The 25,725-nt window shown below is 48.8% G+C and overlaps 1 protein-coding gene across 1 annotated transcript in view; it reads left to right on the top strand.

Moving 5' to 3' along the window:
• The first annotated feature begins 2,070 nt into the window (after positions 1-2,070).
• Positions 2,071-25,725, top strand: part of LOC149431650 (RNA-binding protein Nova-2-like) — a 59,233-nt gene continuing 35,578 nt past the window's right edge. The window contains exons 1-3 of the mRNA XM_089665432.1: positions 2,071-2,707; positions 7,888-7,890; positions 19,545-19,688. Of these exons, the coding sequence (XP_089521558.1) occupies positions 2,554-2,707; positions 7,888-7,890; positions 19,545-19,688 (301 nt within the window). The 5' untranslated portion in view covers positions 2,071-2,553. The remainder of the gene's footprint in view (positions 2,708-7,887; positions 7,891-19,544; positions 19,689-25,725) is intronic.

The raw sequence follows: 25,725 nt of genomic DNA, 5'->3' as shown, positions 1-25,725 counted from the left end.
ATGCTTGCTGGGAGCAGTAATACCACAAAACATTGTACAGATCACATACACACAGAGATCTTACAACAGTTAACAATTAACCTAAACCTTTCAGCACTGTAATAATTACCTCACGTGGAGGGGGGTAAAGCAATCACCACAGTACCTACAGCCCACAAATACTTACCTAACACTATGCAACAACTTTTACCCACTAAAACATATACCCGTTTAATTTTTGGTTGGAAGATTTTTAAACTTGACCAAATCCAGCCAACCAAAACCCACCCCCCCTGCTGCTCTCAGCAGAGACAAACCCTCGTCTTTTCACCCACAAATCAAGAGTTTAGGACAAAAAACGAGGTCCTTGTTAAGCGGTATTTCTTGTTAGCTAACAGAGAGCGAAATCAGCCACACGAACATGCAAAAAGCGATCCTCTTAATGGCAGAGAGACCTGAAATGTGCCGGCATACTTTTTGCTAGTTCATGATGGCCATTCCCCCCTCGTTCTAGGTTAGCTACGCAAGAATACGCGTTAGTATCCACCAGGCTCGCCAAACTGTCTTGGAAATTCGCTTTAACGAATTTCTCCTTACCGTGAGTACTCGCAGTTGGATGCGCAGAAATCCCCCATAAAGCTGTGCGAATCTCGCTTACCACGACTGCAGCCAAACTACACGATTCCTGCCCATCCAAATACTTTGGTTCTGTTGAATTTGTGGGTGATGGAGCTCCGTTACCCTGGAATGATCACACGACACTCTAAGGCTGGTTGCAACTCACATAAGGGCCGGCTTTAGGCTCAGCTCTCTGTTTTATTAAAAATACACACACGCCCCCCACATGAATAAAGTCAAACCCCTCCCACCGAACAATACAATGGGGAGTACCTATACACAGGATGTACATTCCAATTGGAGCATAGCCTTTGCTATTATCTATCACTGGTCCTCCCCCATGAACCTTCTGAGGTCAGCAGACTTCCTCCCCTTCCCCCCTATGAGCCATCTGAGGTCATATTTCCTGTCCTACTATCTTCTATTGGTATGTACATTCTCTGTACAAGCACTCTCTAAAAATATCAGTCTGTACCTGGATGGGCCCGATACGATCTTTATTAAAACACATCCATCCCAGATACAGTTTCAAGTTGGTAATGGGTTGTAAGATATGCATAAGCCTACACGTGGAGTTCACACCGCTTGCGCATTGCGTTATGAAGCCCACGTGGTACCATGCTGCTGATATGTGGATACAGGCCCACGGTCTACTGACAGCGGCATTCGCATGGAATGCCGTGGTGGTATACACGCCGGTCTATAAGCGCAGATCTGCCATCTCATCCATTACCAAGCCGAGTACTGTAATACATACATTGTACATGCGCATGGCCCAATTGCAGCCTTCAGAGCTTTAATTAAGCCACACGAGAGACATATGAATAACACGAATACATGACACATTTAAAGTTCGACCAACAATACAAAATTTCCATGACAGCAGAGACTGTATATATATATATATCTATGTTGATATGATGCGCACAGACTGTATATATATATATATCTATGTTGATATGATGCGCAGAGACTGTATATATATATATCTATGTTGATATGATGCGCACAGACTGTATATATATATATATATCTATGATGATATGATGCGCACAGACTGTATATATATATATCTATGTTGATGTGATGCGCACAGACTGTATATATATATATCTATGATGATATGATGCGCACAGACTGTATATATATATATCTATGATGATATGATGCGCACAGACTGTATATATATATATATATCTATGATGATATGATGCGCACAGACTGTATATATATATATATCTATGTTGATATGATGCGCACAGACTGTATATATATATATATATCTATGTTGATATGATGCGCACAGACTGTATATATATATATCTATGTTGATATGATGCGCACAGACTGTATATATATATATTTATGTTGATGTGATGCGCACAGACCGTATATATACACAATACACAGCCATGCGGAGTGGAGGTGGCCCCCAGCCCTCCCCCTTGTCCTGGCCCCTCCGGGGTGACAGGTGCACTTGCTCCTTGCTCCTATCACATTGGAGGGGTGTGTATAGAGGGGCGGCCGGGGATTCGGTGCTCCGCACAATCTGACGTCACCCTTCATCTCCTTTGTACAGAGATGCTAATCATCATCTGGCTTCATCCAATCCTCAGAGATTTCATCTCCTTAGTTTTATTCTAAGGGGGGATCAGTGAGAGCCCCCAAATCCCTTCCCCAATAATCTCCACATCCAGCCTCTCCCCACCCCCGCCTCATCCTCTCTCCTCTCCCCTCATATCCCATTTCCTTCCTCCTTTTGTATTTCACCATTCCTGACTTTTTGTTCTGAGCGTTGGGGGAGGGCGATATTGATGAGAAGGCAGCAATAAGGAGATCTGTGAGGACAGCCAGTCTATGTGGTATTAATGGGATTGTGAGCCCCCCACCCCCACCTCCTCCGTCTTCTCCTCTCTGCTTTCTCTCATTCTGACAGTCATTGCATTGAGGGACATCATGGCTGGAGGCTCTGTCCAGCAAAATGCCTCCTATCCACCTTCCCAGCATCAGCAGCTGCCACCACAGATGGAGACCGAGGGATCCGACTCTCGCAAGAGACCCCTGGAGACCCCCACGGAAGCTTCCAGTACAAAGAGGTCCAACACAGCCGGTGAGTGTTTGATGTGCCTGGGGCGTAGGATGGAGGAGCCTTGGGTGGAAGAAGGAGATGGTCCTGGACATGATGGCTTGTCGGGAAATATTTGAGGAGCTCTCATTCCCGCAGAGGATTTCTCTGGTCATTTGGTGGTTGGGTTTAGGAAAAGGTCATTGATGGTGCGGTGAGAAGGTGAGAGAGGTGACATGGAGGGCTGTAGACCTGGGATGGATGAGACACAATCATCTCTACTGGAGAGAACAATGCAGATGAATACCCCCCATAGATTTCCATTGTCTGGATAGAACCTAAGAGGGCCCTGGCTGTCCTGATAATCCCATGCCTGGCTTTTAGAGAAAGTGGCCCTCACCATAACAATAGCTTCCAATGCCCCTCACGGCCTGCAGATCCATCAGAATACAGCAGTTGGAGAATATCTCCCATATTCATAAATCAGGAGTGGTGAGGATTATGGAGCCCATACAAGGCCATAAGAAGACAGAGATGAGATGGATGGAGAGGTCTATTCTAAACATGGAGGACGGAGAGGTCTGATCTAGATGAGGTAGATAGAGAGGTCTGTTCTAGATGTGGCGGACGAAGAGGTCTGTTCTGGATGAGGTGGTTGGAGAGGTCTATTCTAGATGTGCAGGACAGAGAGCTCTGTTCTAGATGAGGTGGACGGAGAGGTCTGTTCTAGATGAAGTGAACGGAGAGGTCTGTTCTAGATGAGGTGGATGGAGAGGTCTGTTCTAGATGAGGTGGTTGGAGAGGTCTGTTCTAGATGAGGTGAATGGAGAGGTCTAGTCAAGATGAGGTGGACAGAGAGGTCTTTTCTAGATTAAGTGAACTGAGAGGTCTGTTCTAGATGAGGTGAACGGAGAGGTCTGTTTGAGATGAGGTGAACGGAGAAGTCTGTTCTAGATGAGGTGGATGGAGAGGTCTGTTCTAGGTGAGACAAATGGAGAGGTCTGTTCTAGATGAGATGAATGGAGAGGTCTGTTCTAGATGTGACAGATGGAAATGTCTATTCTAGATGTGGTCCAAATACAATATAGTACCGGAGGGACCCAAGGCCTTACAATTTCCCGCAGTCCTATAAATGTTCTTTGAAGAATTTTGCCCTTACAATCACATAGTGGAGCCATTTCAAAGCAGTCTCACTTCATCCGCTGAACGCATTATCTCATCACATAAACAAACCACTTGGATATCTGACCCCCAATTAGTGCGATAATCTGAGTGTGACTTCAGAGCCATTTATCTCACGGCAGAACAGAGCTGTGTTTAGGGGGCCATTGAAAATGAATGGCGCCTGAATACGCATGGTGTGTTCTGCCTGAGATCCCAAAATTCCAGAAGTGAGACAGCTGAGTCCTGCTACTGACACAGACCTCTGGAATGATTCGATCTGCAGGACTCTACATTGAATGAACACCCCACCTTGTGCGTCACTATTGTATCCCATATCCCTGTATACCGTCACCACTAACATGCTCAGCTAAGAGATTGTTACATTGTGTGTCCTGGAGATCCACATCCTCACCGCTCTGACAGCAAAGAACCCGCTGCCTGCCTCCGCTTCACCGAGGAGACGTGTATATCGCTGTCATATCTGTCCCTCATAACTGTCTCTTTTCCAGGGAGATTAATGCTTGTAGTCATTCCCCAGAACTGAGCTCCTCCATCTCCCATCACTGAGCTCCTCCATCTCCCATAAATGAGCTGCTCCATCACTGAGCTCCTCCATCTCCCATCACTGAGCTCCTCCATCTCCCATAAATGAGCTGCTCCATCCCCCATCACTGAGCTCCTCCATCTCCCATAAATGAGCTGCTCCATCACTGAGCTCCTCCATCCCCCATCACTGAGCTCCTCCATCCCCCATCACTGAGCTCCTTCATCCCCCATCACTGAGCTCCTCCTTATCAGCTTTGTAGCCCTGCTCAGGACTCCAGTTCCAGCACATCCTTCCTGAGGACTGGTGACCAGAACTGGATGGAATACTCCAGATGTGGCCGGACCAGAGTTCTGGAAAGTGGTGGAATTATAGATTTCTCTCTGGAGAATTTGGAGTCTGCTGAGTCTGTCATCTACTAGGACCCCCAGATCCTTCTCCATCCTGGATTCCCCCATTGGTTCTCCCCCTAGCATGTGACTCGCATCCATATTTGTAGCCCCCGAGTGCATTAGTTTATATTTTCAACATTGATCCCCATTTTCATGTATCCCCCCCCCCCTTATTTTATGGAGGTCTTCCTGAAAGGTTTCTATATCCTGCTGTGAAGTTATTGTCCTGCTTAGCTTTGTATGGTCAGCAAACACTGAGATGAGCGATTTCTACCGACCTCTATATCATTTATGAATGAATTCAACAGAACTGGTCCCAGGAGGGAGCCCTGGGGGACCCAACTTACCCCTCCAGCCCAGTCTGAGTATACGCTATATATCACTTCTATCCAGGTACATACACCATGGTCCTTGCCTACAGACCTCAATTTGTCAATGAAGCGTTTATCGGGGACTGTATAGAATGTTTTGACGAAATCCAGATATACCAAATCCACCGGCCTCCCTTTATCTGGAGGGCAGCTCCCTTCCTTGTAGAATGTTAGCAGATTCGTCTGGCAAGATCGATCTTTCATAAATCTGTGCTGATTACCACTAATGATACTGTTCTTGTCAGCAATGTCTGGCGTATAGTCCCTTATCATCCCCTCCAATAGTTTACATACTATTGATGTTAGACTGACTGGCCTGTTATTTCCAGATATATATCTCGGCCCTTTTTTAAATATTGTTGCCATGTTGGCCCTTCACCAATCTGCTGGTACAGCTCCTGTCAGTATGCTGGCCATAACCTGACCGAGTTCTTTAAGGACTCTCAGGTGTAAGTCATCCCGGTCCTTCAGATTGATTTACATTCAAATGCTTCAGTCCTTTTTGGAGACTGTTTTCTGTTAGTCACAAGGGAACATTCTGTGCTCTGTAACTAACGATACATTCGTGATTACTGTACCCCTCCCTTTCCTTTGTGAGAATCAATCTAGATTGAGTAGATGGACAAAGCTCTAGACTGATTGGATCTACAGTTGTGTTCAATAATATCTGTGTGATGAAAAAAGTGACTAAAGCTGCAAATCCTTCTAATAGCTTTTATTTCCATCCACACAAATGCATTGGGAACACGACACATTCTATTCCAAATCACAACATGAAGAAAAATACATCAAATTTGTGTTGTTCCTCTAAAAAAATGGAAGAAAAGTGAATATTAGACGGTTCAAAAAAATGGCCGTGTTTGTATTCTTCTTTACAAACTCCAACATTCACTATATAAACTGAGAAATGTTTGAAGATTTTGCTTTCCTTTGAATGACTTCATGAATATTTGGTTGTAGTCGCACTGTTTCTGAGAACTGCTGTACATCTGTGTTGCATGGAGTCCCCCAACTTCTGGCCCCTGTGATCAGGTATTCCAGCCCAGGATGATTGGACCACATTCCACACTTCTTCTCTATTTCTTGGTTTGGCCTCAGAAACGGCATTTTTGATGTCACCCCACAAGTTTTCTATTGGATGAAGATCCAGGGATTGGGCTGGCCACTCCATAACGTCCATCTTGTTGGTCTGGAACCAAGATGTTGCACGTTTACTGGTGTGTTTGGGGTCGTTGTCTTGTTGGAACCCCCATTTCAAGGGCATTTCCTCTTCAGCATAAGGCGGCATGACCTCTTCAAGTATTCTGATGGATTCAAACTGATCCATGATCCCTGGTATGCGATAAATAGGCCCAACACCGTAGTATGAGAAACATCCCCATATCATGATGCTTGCACCACCATGCTTCACGGTCTTCACAGTGTACTGTGGATGAATTCAGTGTTTGGGGGTCGTCTGACAAACTGTCTCCGCCCACTAGACCCAAAAAGAGCAATCTTACTTCCATCAGTCCACAAAATGTTGCCCCATTTCTCTTTAGGCCGGTCAATGTGCTCTTTGGCAGATTGTAACCTCTTCAGCACACGTCTTTTTCCCAACAGTGGGACTTTGCGGGGACTTCTTGCAGATAGCTTGGCTTCACATAGACGTCTTCTAATTGTAACAGTCCTCACAGGGAACATCACACCTTCTTTCATCTTCCTGGAGCTGATTGTTGGCTGAGTCCTCACAGGGAACGTCACACCTTCTTTCATCTTCCTGGAGCTGATTGTTGGCTGAGTCCTCACAGGGAACGTCACACCTTCTTTCATCTTCCTGGAGCTGATTGTTGGCTGAGTCCGCCCCATTTTGGCTATTCTTCTCTCCATTCCAATGGTAGTTTTTCACTTTCTTCCACGTCTTTCAGGTTTTGGTGGCCATTTTAAAGCATTTGCCATCATTTTAGCTGAGCAGCCGATCATTTTCTGCACTTCTTTATATGTTTTCCCCTCCAATCAACTTTTTAATCAAGGTACGCTGTTCTTCTGAACAATGTCTGGAACGACCCATTTTCCTCAGAATTTCAGAGAGAAATGCACTGTAACCAGCATGTCCAACATTTGCTGCCTTCCTTCCTTAAATAAGGGCAATAATTGCCACCTGTTTATCAAAGAATGAATGACCTCACTAATAGAACTCCACACGGCTATTATTTTCAACACAACTGTACATATCTCTAGATTAATTAGATCCAAAGACCTCTAGATTGATTGGGTATTTGGACCTCTAGATTTATTACTTCTACAGACCTCTAGATCTATTGGGTCTATATACCCTCTAGATTGGTTAGATCTACCTACCTCTAGATTGCTTGTATAGGCTGAATGTGCATTCTATGCATGAAGGTCAAAAACCTTCTATGTGCAGCAGCTCCCCGAGCCCCCCCCCCCCAATACTTTCCTGAACCTCATCACGTTTCCAGCGATGTGATTGACAGCCTCGGCCATCCCGGGTCTCTGCCTCATTGGCTGAGACAGCAAGCATGAGCCATTGGCTCCCACTACTGTCAATCACAGCCAGTCAGCCAATGAGGAGAGAGAGGGGGCAGGGCCAAGCCACGGCTCCTTGTATGAATGGACACATGGAGCAATGGGTGCCCCCATAGCAAGCTGCTTCCTGTGAGGGCACCAACAAGAGGGAGGGGCCAGGAGAGCCTGCGGGGGACCCGAGAAGAGGAGGATCCGGGCTGCTCTTTTCAAAACCATTACACACAGCAGGTAAGTATAGACATGTTTGTTATCCCCCCCCCCCCTAAAAAATGAACCTTTAGAATTTCTGTAAACAAATAGATCTCTAGATTGATAAGATCTGGGGATCTCTTGTTTGCATTGATCTATACGTGTCTTCATTGATTAGCTGTGCAAAGCTGAAGATTGGTTAGATCTACAGATCTCTAGATTGATCAGATCCATAGACATCTATGTTGATTAGAGCTAGGGATCTCTAATTGTATAGATCTGGATTGGTTAGATTTACAAAGCTCCAGATTGATTAGATCCACAGATCTCTAGATTGGTTAGCTCTTCAGACCTCTAGATTGATTAGATCCACAGATCTCTAGATTGGTTAGCTCTTCAGACCTCTAGATTGGTTAGCTCTTCAGACTTCTAGATTGGTTAGCTCTTCAGACCTCTAGATTGATTAGATCTTCAAACCTCTAGATTGGTTAGCTCTTCAGACCTCTAGATTGGTTAGCTCTTCAGACCTCTAGATTGATTAGATCTTCAAACCTCTAGATTGGTTAGCTCTTCAGATCTCTAGATTGATTAGCTCTTCAGACCTCTAGATTGATTAGATCTTCAAACCTCTAGATTGGTTAGCTCTTCAGACCTCTAGATTGGTTAGCTCTTCAGATCTCTAGATTGATTAGATCTTCAGACCTCTAGATTGATTAGATCTTCAGACCTCTAGATTGATTAGATCTTCAGACCTCTAGATTGATTAGATCTTCAAACCTCTAGATTGATTAGATCTTCAGACTTCTAGATTGATTAGATCTTCAGACCTCTAGATTGATTAGATCTTCAGACCTCTAGATTGATTAGATCTTCAGACTTCTAGATTGATTAGATCTTCAGACCTCTAGATTGGATAGCTCTTCAGACCACTAGATTGATTAGATCTTCAGACCTCTAGATTGATTAGATCTTCAGACCTCTATATTGATTAGATCTTCAGACCACTAGATTGATTAGATCTTCAGACCTCTAGATTGATTAGATCTTCAGACCACTAGATTGATTAGATCTTCAGACCTCTAGATTGATTAGATCTTCAGACTTCTAGATTGATTAGATCTTCAGACCTCTAGATTGGATAGCTCTTCAGACCTCTAGATTGATTAGATCTACAGACCTCTAGATTGGTTAGCTCTTCAGACCTCTAGATTGGTTAGATCTTCAGACCTTTAGATTGATTAGATCCACAGATCTTTAGATTGGTTAGATCTACAGACTTCTAGATTGGTTAGATCTACAGACCTCTAGATTGGTTAGATCTACACACCTCTAGATTGATTAGATCTACAGACCTCTAGATTGGTTAGCTCTTCAGACCTCCAGATTGGTTAGATCTGTAGACTTGCAGATTGATTAGATCTACAGACCTCTAGATTGGTTAGATCTACAGACCTCTAGATTGGTTAGATCTACAGACCTCTAGATTGGTTAGCTCTTCAGACCTCTAGATTGGTTAGATCTACAGACCTCTAGATTGGTTAGCTCTTCAGACCTCTAGATTGGTTAGATCTACAGACCTCTAGATTGGTTAGATCTACAGACCTCTAGATTGGTTAGCTCTTCAGACCTCTAGATTGGTTAGATCTACAGACCTCTAGATTGGTTAGATTTACACACCTCTAACTTGATTAGATTTACAGACCTCTAGATTGGTTAGATCTTCAGACCTCTAGATTGGTTAGATCTACACACCTCTAGATTGATTGGATCTACATACCTATAGATTGATTAGATCTACAGACCTATAGATTGGTTAGCTCTTCAGACCTCTAGATTGGTTAGCTCTTCAGACCTCTAGATTGGTTAGATCTACAGACCTCTAGATTGGTTAGATCTACAGACCTCTAGATTGATTAGATCCACAGATCTTTAGATTGGTTAGATCTACAGACCTCTAGATTGGTTAGATCTACACACCTCTAGATTGATTAGATCTACAGACCTCTAGATTGGTTAGCTCTTCAGACCTCCAGATTGGTTAGATCTGTAGACTTGCAGATTGATTAGATCTACAGACCTCTAGATTGGTTAGATCTACAGACCTCTAGATTGGTTAGATCTACAGACCTCTAGATTGGTTAGCTCTTCAGACCTCTAGATTGGTTAGATCTACAGACCTCTAGATTGGTTAGATCTACAGACCTCTAGATTGGTTAGCTCTTCAGACCTCTAGATTGGTTAGCTCTTCAGACCTCTAGATTGGTTAGATCTACAGACCTCTAGATTGGTTAGATCTACAGACCTCTAGATTGGTTAGCTCTTCAGACCTCTAGATTGGTTAGATCTACAGACCTCTAGATTGGTTAGATTTACACACCTCTAACTTGATTAGATTTACAGACCTCTAGATTGGTTAGATCTTCAGACCTCTAGATTGGTTAGATCTACACACCTCTAGATTGATTAGATCTACAGACCTCTAGATTGGTTAGATCTTCAGACCTCTAGATTGGTTAGATCTGCACACCTCTAGATTGATTAAATCTACAGACCTCTAGATTGGTTAGATCTGCACACCTCTAGATTGATTAAATCTACAGACCTCTAGATTGGTTAGCTCTTCAGACCTCTAGATTAGTTAGCTCTTCAGACCTCTAGATTGGTTAGATCTACAGACCTCTAGATTGATTGGATCTACAGACCTCTAGATTGATTAGATCTCCACACTTCTAGATTGATTAGATCTACAGACCTCTAGATTGGTTAGATCTACAGACCTCTAGATTGGTTAGCTCTTCAGACCTCTAGATTGGTTAGCTCTTCAGACCTCTAGATTGGTTAGATCTACAGACCTCTAGATTGATTGGATCTACAGACCTCTAGATTGATTGGATCTACAGACCTCTAGATTGATTAGATCTCCACACCTCTAGATTGATTAGATCTACAGACCTCTAGATTGGTTAGATCTACACACCTCTAGATTGATTAGATCTACAGACCTCTAGATTGGTTAGCTCTTCAGACCTCTAGATTGGTTAGCTCTTCACACCTCTAGATTGGTTAGATCTACAGACCTCTATATTGATTGGATCTACACACCTCTAGATTGATTAGATCTCGTGATTTGTGTGGAATCAGACTTGTGCAAATGTCAGTCAAGTGACAAAGCATTTTAGAGACCACTTTACCAGCCAGCCATTCTTTCCATTTCTGCCCACAATTTAAATGCACATCTTAGGCCTGAAGACTAGTTAAACCCCCAAACTGGAAGTATTTTCTGAAAGCCGAGACCCTGGAGAATAAAATTGTAGAAGTTGTAATTTCCTGTCACACGGTATTAGAGGACAAGTTGATCAAATGTCAATTTTCAGTACAAAATACACTCAAGGTCATTTCATGGCAGACAACACAATCTATTACCCACGTTATGGTAACATATATAAGGTGAGGTTGTCCCCGGACTGCCCCGCCGCATGTGCTGATGTCTCCATGTATATGTACGTGTGATGGAGACGTTTTTTATATGTTGTTTTAGTTTTATTTCTTTAACTTTTTTAAATGTAGTGTTATATCTCTCCTGTGGGAGAACAATAGCATACTGTAAAGACAGGTTCTCTTTACTGAGACATCAGGGTCCCCTGTCCTGTGCAGATTGCTTTCCAATAGCTTCGTCCCATAGAGTCCAGAGATGACAGCTGAACCCAGACGTGCTGCAATGCATGTTGATTCCGTGTTCATTCACCACAAATCAGCGACCAATTGTTCAGTGATCTCCTTCCATTCCACCTACCATTCCAGGTCTGCAGGTGGGACAGTGGAGCCCGGGGTCCATGGAGGGACAGTGGGCTGTGGAAGTGATGGGTGGAACTTAACCAATTCCCATCACCTGCTGAACAAAATCTGAAGAATAAAATCTCAGCGGCTCAGTGATAAAATCCCGATCTACCGCCACTGCTGGTCAGAAGCTGCTCTCCATACACAGAGTTCAATGTGGCTTCTAATAGAGAGCTGACTTCTCCAGTCCATTCATGGTTGATCCTGAGGGGGGATTTCTTGGTCCTGAGGAGGGGATTTCTTGGTCCTGAAGGGGGGATTTCTTGGTCCTGAGGAGGGGATTTCTTGGTCCTGAGGGGGGATTTCTTGATCCTGAGGGGGGGATTTCTTGGTCCTGAGGGGGGGATTTCTTGGTCCTGAGGGGGGGATTTCTTGGTCCTGAGGGGGGGATTTCTTGATCCTGAGGGGGGGATTTCTTGATCCTGAGGGGGGGATTTCTTGGTCCTGAGGGGGGGAATTCTTGATCCTGAGGGGGGGGGGGATTTCTTGGGTCTTTTAAAATGACTTTTTCCCAACAAATAAAATGAAATTGGACTCGTTTATCCAGTTTTGATCCAGTTCTCCTTTCTATATTTCTGTTTTCTTTAGACAGCAGCCACAGCCTGAGTAGAAAAGCCTGTACCTACTAGCAGGCTGCAGAGGACCCATCCGTGCTCTCTGCGTGGAAGCAGCGGTCTCTCTGCAGAGGTCCAGAACTTTAATCAGTAGGGAGTAGAAGGTTTGCTAATTACAGAGCTAAAACTTCGACTAAGAATTGGGCATGTCAGACCTCTGCAGAGAGACCACTGCTTTCACACAGGAAACAAGGGCCCAATTCTGCAAAATGCTGGCAAAGGACAGACTTCTCTACTCAGGCAGTGGCTGCTTTGTATATAAAATTAACTATAAGACTTTGCAAATGTTTGTTTTATGCTTCTTCAATCTATTCAGCTGACTTAAACATACCTGGTAGCTCCGGATAAGTCCCTCCCACCTCTATACTACTACAAGTCCCAGCATGTCCCATTGGGGTCCATCCCGCCTCTATACTACTACAAGTCCCAGCATGTCCCATTGGGGTCCCTCCCACCTCTATACTACTACAAGTCCCAGCATGTCCCATTGGGGTCTCTCCCGCCTCTATACTACTACAAGTCCCAGCATGTCCCATTGGGGTCCCTCCCGCCTCTATACCACTACAAGTCCCAGCATGTCCCATTGGGGTCTCTCCCGCCTCTATACTACTACAAGTCCCAGCATGTCCCATTGGGGTCCCTCCCGCCTCTATACTACTACAAGTCCCAGCATGTCCCATTGGGGTCCCTCCCGCCTCTATACTACTACAAGTCCCAGCATGTCCCATTGGGGTCTCTCCCGCCTCTATACTACTACAAGTCCCAGCATGTCCCATTGGGGTCCCTCCCGCCTCTATACTACTACAAGTCCCAGCATGTCCCATTGGGGTCCCTCCCGCCTCTATACCACTACAAGTCCCAGCATGTCCCATTGGGGTCTCTCCCGCCTCTATACTACTACAAGTCCCAGCATGCCCCATTGGGGTCTCTCCCGCCTCTATACTACTACAAGTCCCAGCATGTCCCATTGGGGTCCCTCCCGCCTCTATACTACTACAAGTCCCAGCATGTCCCATTGGGGTCCCTCCCGCCTCTATACTACTACAAGTCCCAGCATGTCCCATTGGGGTCCCTCCCGCCTCTATACTACTACAAGTCCCAGCATGTCTCATTGGGGTCTCTCCCGCCTCTATACTACTACAAGTCCCAGCATGTCCCATTGGGGTCCCTCCCGCCTCTATACTACTACAAGTCCTAGCATGTCCCATTGGGGTCCCTCCCGCCTCTATACTACTACAAGTCCCAGCATGTCTCATTGGGGTCTCTCCCGCCTCTATACTACTACAAGTCCCAGCATGTCCCATTGGGGTCCCTCCCGCCTCTATACTACTACAAGTCCTAGCATGTCCCATTGGGGTCCCTCCCGCCTCTATACTACTACAAGTCACAGCATGTCCCATTGGGGTCCCTCCCGCCTCTATACTACTACAAGTCCCAGCATGTCCCATTGGGGTCTCTCCCGCCTCTATACTACTACAAGTCCCAGCATGTCCCATTGGGGTCCCTCCCGCCTCTATACTACTACAAGTCCCAGCATGTCCCATTGGGGTCCCTCCCGCCTCTATACTACTACAAGTCCCAGCATGTCCCATTGGGGTCCCTCCCGCCTCTATACTACTACAAGTCCCAGCATGTCTCATTGGGGTCTCTCCCGCCTCTATACTACTACAAGTCCCAGCATGTCCCATTGGGGTCCCTCCCGCCTCTATACTACTACAAGTCCTAGCATGTCCCATTGGGGTCCCTCCCGCCTCTATACTACTACAAGTCACAGCATGTCCCATTGGGGTCCCTCCCGCCTCTATACTACTACAAGTCCCAGCATGTCCCATTGGGGTCCCTCCCGCCTCTATACTACTACAAGTCCCAGCATGTCCCATTGGGGTCTCTCCTGCCTCTATACTACTACAAGTCCCAGCATGTCCCATTGGGGTCCCTCCCGCCTCTATACTACTACAAGTCCCAGCATGTCCCATTGGGGTCTCTCCCGCCTCTATACTACTACAAGTCCCAGCATGTCCCATTGGGGTCCCTCCCGCCTCTATACTACTACAAGTCCCAGCATGTCCCATTGGGGTCTCTCCTGCCTCTATACTACTACAAGTCCCAGCATGTCCCATTGGGGTCCCTCCCGCCTCTATACTACTACAAGTCCCAGCATGTCCCATTGGGGTCTCTCCCGCCTCTATACTACTACAAGTCCCAGCATGTCCCATTGGGGTCCCTCCCGCCTCTATACTACTACAAGTCCCAGCATGTCCCATTGGGGTCCCTCCCGCCTCTATACTACTACAAGTCCCAGCATGTCCCATTGGGGTCCCTCCCGCCTCTATACTACTACAAGTCCCAGCATGTCTCATTGGGGTCTCTCCCGCCTCTATACTACTACAAGTCCCAGCATGTCCCATTGGGGTCCCTCCCACCTCTATACTACTACAAGTCCCAGCATGTCCCATTGGGGTCCCTAACACCTCTATACTACTACAAGTCCCAGCATGTCCCATTGGGGTCCCTAACACCTCTATACTACTACAAGTCCCAGCATGTCCCATTGGGGTCTCTCCCTCCTCTATATTACTACAAGTCCCAGCATGTCCCATTGGGGTCTCTCCCTCCTCTATATTACTACAAGTCCCAGCATGTCCCATTGGGGTTTCTCCCGCCTCTATACCACTACAAGTCCCAGCATGTCCCATTGGGGTCCCTCCCGCCTCTATACTACTACAAGTCCCAGCATGTCCCATTGGGGTCTCTCCTGCCTCTATACTACTACAAGTCCCAGCATGTCCCATTGGGGTCTCTCCCACCTCTCCACTACTACAAGTCCCAGCATGCCCCATTGGGGTCTCTCCCGCCTCTATACCACTACAAGTCCCAGCATGTCCCATTGGGGTCCCTCCTGCCTCTATACTACTACAAGTCCCAGCATGTCCAATTGGGGTCTCTCCCACCTCTCTACCACTACAAGTCCCAGCATGTCCCATTGGGGTCCCTCTTTCCTCTCCACTACTACAAGTCCCAGCATGCCCCATTGGGGTCCCTCCCGCCTCTATACTACTACAAGTCCCAGCATGTCCCATTGGGGTCCCTCCCACCTCTATACTACTACAAGTCCCAGCATGTCCCATTGGGGTCCCTCCCGCCTCTATACTACTACAAGTCCCAGCATGTCTCATTGGGGTCCCTCCCTCCTCTATATTACTACAAGTCCCAGCATATCCCATTGGGGTCTCTCCCACCTCTATACTACTACAAGTCCCAGCATGTCCCATTGGGGTCCCTCCCACCTCTATACTACTACAAGTCCCAGCATGTCCCATTGGGGTCCCTCCCACCTCTATACTACTACAAGTCCCAGCATGTCCCATTGGGGTCCCTCCCACCTCTATACTACTACAAGTCCCAGCATGTCCCATTGGGGTCTCTCCCTCCTCTATATTACTACAAGTCCCAGCATATCCCATTGGGGTCTCTCCCGCCTCTATACTACTACAAGTCCCAGCATGTCCCATTGGGGTCCCTCCCACCTCTATTCTACTACAAGTCCCAGCATGTCCCATTGGGGTCCCTCCCTCCTCTATACTACTACAAGTCCCAGCATGTCCCATTGGGGTCCCTCCCACCTCTATTCTACTACAAGTCCCAGCATGTCCCATTGGGGTCCCTCCCACCTCTCTACTACAAGTCCCAGCATGTCCCATTGGGTTCTCTCCCTCCTCTATACTACTACAAGTCCCAGCATGTCCCATTGGGGTCTCTCCTGCCTCTATACAACTACAAGTCCCAGCATGTCCCATTGGGTTCTCTCCCTCCTCTATACTACTACAAGTCCCAGCATGTCCCATTGGGGTCCCTCCTGCCTCTATACTACTACAAGTCCCAGCATGTCCAATTGGGGTCTCTCCCACCTCTCTACCACTACAAGTCCCAGCATGTCCCATTGGGGTCCCTCTTTCCTCTCCACTACTACAAGTCCCAGCATGTCCCATTGGGGTCTCTCCCACCTCTATACCACTACAAGTCCCAGCATGTCCCATTGGGGTCCCTCCTGCCTCTATACTACTACAAGTCCCAGCATGTCCAATTGGGGTCTCTCCCACCTCTCTACCACTACAAGTCCCAGCATGTCCCATTGGGGTCCCTCTTTCCTCTCCACTACTACAAGTCCCAGCATTTCCCATTGGGGTCTCTCTTACCTTTCTACCACTACAAGTCCCAGCACGTCCCATTGGGGTCTCTCTCACCTTTCTACCACTACAAGTCCCAGCATGTCCCATTGGGGTCTCGTCCACCTCTATACTACTACAAGTCCCAGCATGTCCCATTGGCGTCTGTCCCGCCTCTATACTACTACAAGTCCTAGCATGTCCCATTGGGGTCTCTCCCTCCTCTATATTACTACAAGTCCCAGCATGTCCCATTGGGGTCTCTCCCACCTCTATACCACTGCAAGTCCTAGCATGTCCCATTGGGGTCCCTCCCACCTCTATACCACTACAAGTCCCAGCATGTCCCATTGGGGTCCCTCCCACCTCTATACTACTACAAGTCCCAGCATGTCCCATTGGGGTCTCTCCCACCTCTATACTACTACAAGTCCCAGCATGTCTCATTGGGGTCTCTCCCACCTCTCTACTACTACAAGTCCCAGCATGTCCCATTGGGGTCTCTCCCACCTCTATACTACTACAAGTCCCAGCATGTCCCATTGGGGTCTCTCCCACCTCTATACTACTACAAGTCCCAGCATGTCCCATTGGGGTCTCTCCCACCTCTATACTACTACAAGTCCCAGCATGCCCCATTGGGGTCTCTCCCACCTCTATACTACTACAAGTCCCAGCATGTCCCATTGGGGTCTCTCCCGCCTCTATACTACTAAAAGTCCCAGCATGCCCCATTGGGGTCTCTCCCACCTCTCTACTAAAAGTCCCAGCATGCCCCATTGGGGTCTCTCCCACCTCTATACCACTACAAGTCCCAGCATGTCCCATTGGGGTCTCTCCCACCTCTCTACTACAAGTCCCAGCATGTCCCATTGGGGTCTCTCCCACCTCTCTACTACAAGTCCCAGCATGTCCCATTGGGGTCTCTCCCTCCTCTATACAACTACAAGTCCCAGCATGTCCCATTGGGGTCTCTCCCGCCTCTCTACCACTACAAGTCCCAGCATGCCCCATTGGGGTCTCTCCCGCCTCTATACAACTACAAGTCCCAGCATGCCCCATTGGGGTCTCTCCCGCCTCTCTACCACTACAAATCCCAGCATGTCCCATTGGGGTCTCTCCCGCCTCTTTACTACTACAAGTCCCAGCATGTCCCATTGGGGTCTCGTCCACCTCTATACCACTACAAGTCCCAGCATGTCCCATTGGGGTCTCTCCCACCTCTATACCACTACAAGTCCCAGCATGTCCCATTGGGGTCTCTCCCTCCACCATACTACTACAAGTCCCAGCATGCCCCATTGGGGTCTCTCCCACCTCTCTACTACAAGTCCCAGCATGTCCCATTGGGGTCTCTCCCACCTCTCTACTACAAGTCCCAGCATGTCCCATTGGGGTCTCTCCCTCCTCTATATTACTACAAGTCCCAGCATGTCCCATTGGGGTCTCTCCCACCTCTATACTACTACAAGTCCCAGCATGTCCCATTGGAGTCTCTCCCACCTCTCTACTACAAGTCCCAGCATGTCCCATTGGGGTCTCTCCCACCTCTATACTACTACAAGTCCCAGCATGTCCCATTGGGGTCTCTCCCTCCTCTATACCACTACAAGTCCCAGCATGTCCCATTAGGTTCTCTCCCACCTCTATACTACTACAAGTCCCAGCATGTCCCATTGGGGTCTCTCCCACCTCTATACTACTACAACTCCCAGCATGTCCCATTAGGTTCTCTCCTGCTTCTATACTACTACAAGTCCCAGCATGTCCCATTGGGGTCTCTCCCACCTCTATACCACTACAAGTCCCAGCATGTCCCATTGGAGTCTCTCCCACCTCTATACCACTACAAGTCCCAGCATGTCCCATTGGGGTCTCTCCCACCTCTATACTACTACAAGTCCCAGCATGTCCCATTGGGGTCCCTCCCACCTCTATACCACTACAAGTCCCAGCATGTCCCATTGGGGTCTCTCCTGACTCTATACTACTACAAGTCCCAGCATGTCCCATTGGGGTCTCTCCCACCTCTCTACCACTACAAGTCCCAGCATGTCCCATTGGGGTCTCTCCCACCTCTATACCACTACAAGTCCCAGCATGTCCCATTGGGGTCTCTCCCGCCTCTATACCACTACAAGTCCCAGCATGTCCCATTGGGTTCTCTCCCACCTCTATACTACTACAAGTCCCAGCATGTCCCATTAGGTTCTCTCCCACCTCTATACTACTACAAGTCCCAGCATGTCCCATTAGGGTCTCTCCCGCCTCTCTACCACTACAAGTCCCAGCATGTCCCATTAGGTTCTCTCCTGCTTCTATACTACTACAAGTCCCAGCATGTCCTATTGGGGTCTCTCCCACCTCTATACTACTACAAGTCCCAGCATGTCCCATTGGGGTCTCTCCCTCCTCTATACTACTACAAGTCCCAGCATGTCCCATTGGGGTCTCTCCTAACTCTATACTACTACAAGTCCCAGCATGTCCCATTGGGGTCCCTCCCACCTCTATACCACTACAAGTCCCAGCATGTCCCATTGGGGTCCCTCCCACCTCTATACCACTACAAGTCCCAGCATGTCCCATTGGGGTCTCTCCCACCTCTATACCACTACAAGTCCCAGCATGTCCCATTGGGGTCCCTCCCGCCTCTATACTACTACAAGTCCCAGCATGTCCCATTGGGGTCTCGTCCACCTTTATACCACTACAAGTCCCAGCATGTCCCATTGGGGTCTCGTCCACCTCTATACTACTACAAGTCCCAGCATGTCCCATTGGGGTCTCGTCCACCTCTATACTACTACAAGTCCCAGCATGTCCCATTGGGGTCTCGTCCACCTCTATACTACTACAAGTCCCAGCATGTCCCATTGGGGTCTCGTCCACCTCTATACTACTACAAGTCCCAGCATGTCCCATTGGGGTCTCGTCCACCTCTATACCACTACAAGTCCCAGCATGTCCCATTTAGGTGTACTGTATACTTTGTATATCCTCGCCCCGTATCCTCTGTATTCTCTGTATATTGTTGGTGATGGCGGGATGACGTCTCGTGTTTTCTGTCCCGCAGATGACGCTGAACTCTTCCTGAAGATCCTGATCCCCAGCTATGCCGCCGGCTCCATCATCGGAAAGGGAGGCCAGACTATTGTGCAGCTGCAGCGCGAGACGGGCGCCACCATCAAGCTATCCAAGTCCAAGGACTTCTATCCAGGTGAGACGTGGAATAAAATGGCGCCATCAGTCAGGAAACGGATATTGTCCATCAGAAGTACACCCGGCCAACAACCAATCAAAATCCAACGCGCAGTCACATGACCTAGTGGGCGGTCCCAGAACTAAAGAGCAGAGAAAATATAAATATCACAAGAAATATAGAAATTCACAGAAATTCATCGATAAAACACTTCACTTCTAAGAAATCTACATTTCCACCAGAAAGTGAATCAAACTAATCGATGAACCACAAAGTGCTCAGTGTGGAGAGAACGTCCACGAATGAGCTCTTCATACATACCAATCCATCTGTGCAGACGGGGAACCCTCCTTGTGGGAATCCACTGCCACTGTGTGCCACAACCTCCACCGATCGCTCGTTATCCACGTATTGCCACAACCTCCACCGATCGCTCGTTATCCACGTATTGCGACAACCTCCACCGATTGCTTGTCTACCACGTATTGCGACAACCTCCACCGATTGCTTGTCTACCACGTATTGCCACAACCTCCACCGATCACTCGTCTACCACGTATTGCCACAACCTCCAACGATCGCTCGTCTTCCACGTATTCCTACAACCTCCACCGATCACTCGTTATCCACGTATTGCCACAACCTCCACCGATCACTCGTTATCCACGTATTGCCACAACCTCCACCGATCACTCGTTATCCACGTATTGCCACAACCTCCACCGATCACTCGTTATCCACGTATTGCCACAACCTCCACCGATTGCTTGTCTACCACGTATTGCCACAACCTCCACCGGTCGCTCGTTATCCACGTATTCCCACAACCTCCACCGATCGCTTGTTATCCACGTATTGCCACAACCTCCACCGATCACTCGTTATCCACGTATTGCCACAACCTCCACCGATCGCTCGTCTACCACGTATTCCCACAACCTCCACCGATCGCTCGTTATCCACGTATTGCCACAACCTCTACCGATCGCTCGTCTTCCACGTATTGCCACAACCTCCACCGGTCGCTCGTTATCCACGTATTGCCACAACCTCCACCAATTGCTTGTCTACCACGTATTCCCACAACCTCCACCGATTGCTTGTCTACCACGTATTCCCACACCCTCCGCCGATCGCTCGTTATCCACGTATTGCCACAACCTCCACCGATCACTCGTTATCCACGTATTGCCACAACCTCCACCGATCACTCGTTATCCACGTATTGCCACAACCTCCACCGATCGCTCGTCTACCACGTATTGCCACAACCTCCAACGATCGCACATCTTCCACGTATTCCTACAACCTCCACCGATCGCTCGTTATCCACGTATTGCCACAACCTCCAACGATCGCTCGTCTTCCACGTATTCCTACAACCTCCACCGATCACTCGTCTTCCACGTATTGCCACAACCTCCACCGATCGCTCGTCTACCACGTATTGCCACAATCTCCACCGATCACTCGTCTACCACGTATTGCCACAACCTCCACCGATCGCTCGTCTTCCACGTATTGCCACAATCTCCACTGATCACTCGTCTTCCACGTATTGCCACAACCTCCACCGATCGCTCGTCTACCACGTATTGCCACAATCTCCACCGAGGTTGTGGCAATAAGTGGATAGCGAGCGATCGGTGGAGGTTGTGGCACACAGTGGCAGTGGATTCCCACAAGGAGGGTTCCCCGTCTGTACAGATGGATTGGTATGTATGAAGAGCTCATTCGTGGACGTTCTCTCCGGACTGAGCACTTTGTGGTTCATCGATTAATTTGATTCGCTTTCTGGTGGAAACGTAGAATTGTTAGAAGTGAAGTTTTTCATTGATGAATTTGCCACCAATTTGGCGCTCACTGCTTCCCGCTCTGACGCTCACGTTTTCTTGCTGCTTTGTTGTGTTATGTTTATTGCCACAACCTCCACCGATCACTCGTTATCCACGTATTGCCACAACCTCCACCGATCACTCGTTATCCACGTATTGCCACAACCTCCACCGATCGCTCGTCTACCACGTATTGCCACAACCTCCAACGATCGCACATCTTCCACGTATTCCTACAACCTCCACCGATCGCTCGTTATCCACGTATTGCCACAACCTCCAACGATCGCTCGTCTTCCACGTATTCCTACAACCTCCACCGATCGCTCGTCTACCACGTATTCCTACAACCTCCACCAATCGCTCGTCTACCACGTATTGCCACAACCTCCACCGATCGCTCGTCTTCCACGTATTGCCACAACCTCCACCGATCGCTTGTCTTCCACGTATTGCCACAACCTCCACCGATCGCTCGTCTACCATGTATTGCCACAATCTCCACCGATCACTCGTGTACCACGTATTGCCACAACCTCCACCGATCGCTCGTCTCCCACGTATTGCTACAACCTCCACCGATCGCTCGTCTTCCACATATTGCCACAACCTCTACAGATCGCTCGTCTTCCATGTATTCCTACAACCTCCACAGATCACTCGTCTTCCACGTATTGCCACAACCTCCACAGATCGCTCGTCTACCACGTATTGCCACAATCTCCACCGATCACTCGTCTACCACGTATTGCCACAACCTCCACCGATCGCTCGTCTTCCACATATTGCCACAACCTCCACAGATCGCTCGTCTACCACGTATTGCCACAATCTCCACCGATCACTCGTCTACCACGTATTGCCACAACCTCCACCGATCGCTCGTCTTCCACGTATTGCCACAACCTCCACCGATCGCTCGTCTTCCACGTATTGCCACAACGTCCACCGATCGCTCGTCTTCCACGTATTGCCACAACCTCCACTGATCACTTGTCTACCACGTATTGCCACAATCTCCACCGATCACTCGTCTACCATGTATTGCCACAACCTCCACCAATCGCTCGTCTTCCACATATTGCCACAACCTCCACTGATCACTCGTCTTCCACGTATTGCCACAACCTCCACCGATCGCTCATCTTCCACGTATTGCCACAATCTCCACCGATCACTCGTCTACCACGTATTGCCACAACCTCCACCGATCGCTCGTCTTCCACGTATTGCCACAATCTCCACTGATCACTCGTCTTCCACGTATTGCCACAACCTCCACCGATCGCTCGTCTACCACGTATTGCCACAATCTCCACCGAGGTTGTGGCAATAAGTGGATAGCGAGCGATCGGTGGAGGTTGTGGCACACAGTGGCAGTGGATTCCCACAAGGAGGGTTCCCCGTCTGTACAGATGGATTGGTATGTATGAAGAGCTCATTCGTGGACGTTCTCTCCGGACTGAGCACTTTGTGGTTCATCGATTAATTTGATTCGCTTTCTGGTGGAAACGTAGAATTGTTAGAAGTGAAGTTTTTCATTGATGAATTTGCCACCAATTTGGCGCTCACTGCTTCCCGCTCTGACGCTCACGTTTTCTTGCTGCTTTGTTGTGTTATGTTTATTCTGGTTCTCAGGCTGTACAACCCGCTGTCCACTATGGTGCCACCAATCAGAAGAAGAGCAGTTTGTGTGTCTGAAATTGGTACGCCACGCACATCTGTCCCCCGACATCTCACCGTATCCATGGTTCGCCACTCACAACTGTCCCCCTATATGTCACTGCATCCATGGTACGCCACGCAAAACTGTCCCCCTATATGTCACTGCATCCATGGTATGCCACGCACAACTGTCCCCCTATATGTCACTGCATCCATGGTATGCCACGCACAACTGTCCCCCTATATGTCACTGCATCCATGGTACGCCACGCACAACTGTCCCCCTATATGTCACTGCATCCATGGTATGCCACGCACAACTGTCCCCCGACATGTCACTGTATCCATGGTTCGCCACGCACAACTGTCCCCCGACATGTCACCATATCCGTGGTATGCCATGCACAGCCGCCCCTCGAGGTGTCATTGTATCCATGGCACACCTTGCACAGCCGGCCCCCGAGGTGTCATTGTATCCATGGCACACCTTGCACAGCCGGCCCCCGTGGTGTCAGTGTATCCGTGGCACACCTTGCACAGCAGGCACCCGAGGTGTCAGTGTATCCATGGCACACCTTGCACAGCCGGCCCCCGAGGTGTCAGTGTATATATGGCACACCTTGAACAGCCGGCCCCCGAGGTGTCAGTGTATATATGGCACACCTTGAACAGCTGGCCCCCGAGGTGTCAGTGTATATATGGCACACCTTGAACAGCCGGCCCCCGAGGTGTCAGTGTATATATGGCACACCTTGCACAGCCCGCCCCCGAGGTGTCAGTGTATATATGGCACACCTTGCACAGCCCGCCCCCGAGGTGTCAGTGTATATATGGCACACCTTGCACAGCCCGCCCCCGAGGTGTCAGTGTATATATGGCACACCTTGCACAGCCCGCCCCCGAGGTGTCAGTGTATATATGGCACACCTTGCACAGCCCGCCCCCGAGGTGTCAGTGTATATATGGCACACCTTGCACAGCCAGCCCCCGAGGTGTCAGTGTATATATGGCACACCTTGCACAGCCGGCCCCTGAGGTGTCAGTGTATATATGGCACACCTTGCACAGCCGGCCCCCGAGGTGTCAGTGTATATATGGCACACCTTGCACAGCCGGCCCCCGAGGTGTCAGTGTATATATGGCACACCTTGCACAGCCCGCCCCCGAGGTGTCAGTGTATATATGGCACACCTTGCACAGCCCGCCCCCGAGGTGTCAGTGTATCCATGGCACACCTTGCACAGCCGGCCCCCGAGGTGTCAGTGTATCCATGGCACACCTTGCACAGCCCACCCCCGAGGTGTTAGTGTATCCATGGCACTCCTTGCACAGCCGGCCCCCGAGGTGTCAGTGTATATATGGTACACCTTGAACAGCCGGCCCCCGAGGTGTCAGTGTATATATGGCACACCTTGCACAGCCGGCCCCCGAGGTGTCAGTGTATATATGGCACACCTTGCACAGCCCGCCCCCGAGGTGTCAGTGTATATATGGCACACCTTGCACAGCCCGCCCCCGAGGTGTCAGTGTATATATGGCACACCTTGCACAGCCGGCCCCCGAGGTGTCAGTGTATTATATGAAGCCGGGCTTTCAGTAAAATGAAGTGTATATTGCTAATTTCAAGGAGTTTTTTAATCTTTAAGTTGAACTTCATGAGAAACTTTCTGGCCATAAAGGATATCATTCTCCTGAGAATACGAGTTTCTTGGCCGTCATGCTGATCTTTGGGCTTCATGGCATTCCAAGTCCCTGAACCCGCATGCAGATTGGGAGTCCTGACTTTCCTGATCACCATGATGGTGTCCGTGTTTGAGAAGCACGCAGCATTTTTAGCAGCAGGTGTGCAGTGGTAGGCCTCAGATGAGGCAGCCTCGCCCTGTGCGTGGCGTACCACGGATACGGTGATAGGCTCCGGTGTGGGGCCGCCATCCATCCTGCTTTCTGGAAGTCGTTTCCTGGCACCCTTCTCCCGGTGAACGTGCCGTGAATATAAAACGTGCCACAATCCCACGCCAGGGACCTGGCACACTGACAGCTCACGTTGCAGCAAAGGCCGGCCCAGTCCCTCCAGGCCAAAGATGGCACATAATTGGTATCTGTGGAAACCGTTCCGAGCCAATCAGGCTGGCAGTCCAGAGAAGGGTCCAGGTTGCTATGGAGACAGCCGACTACCAGATGTTGTAGCCTCTTACACAGGACATAATCTATCGCCATGGAAACAGCTTACTGTCGGTCATGTATATGTCAGGTTGCCATGACGATACGGTGTTATTCTGCTAGGCCGGGATTCAGGAACAATAGAGACTTTCTGTTAGCGGCTTCTCTCCTCTGCCAGCCCGGGGTGCCGTGTGAGGGCCCCTGCTACCTCCAGAAAGGGCCAACCCCTCCCCCACCCTACCTGTCACCTGTTCCTCTGGGATCTCTGCCACGCCCACACTATGTTCCGGGGTAATTCCCCTCCCCTCCCCCACCCTACCTGTCACCTGTTCCTCTGGGAGGGCTGCCACGCCCACACTATGTTCCGGGGTAATTCCCAGCCCCTCCCCCACCTT

Source organism: Staurois parvus, unplaced genomic scaffold (genome assembly GCF_062004578.1).
Source record: "Staurois parvus isolate SC_StPar_1 unplaced genomic scaffold, SC_StPar_1.0 ptg002191l, whole genome shotgun sequence".
In the NCBI taxonomy this organism is placed as follows: Eukaryota; Metazoa; Chordata; class Amphibia; order Anura; family Ranidae; genus Staurois; species Staurois parvus.
The sequence above is the reverse complement of the archived record's forward strand: the minus strand, read 5'-3'. Positions and strand labels throughout refer to the sequence as shown.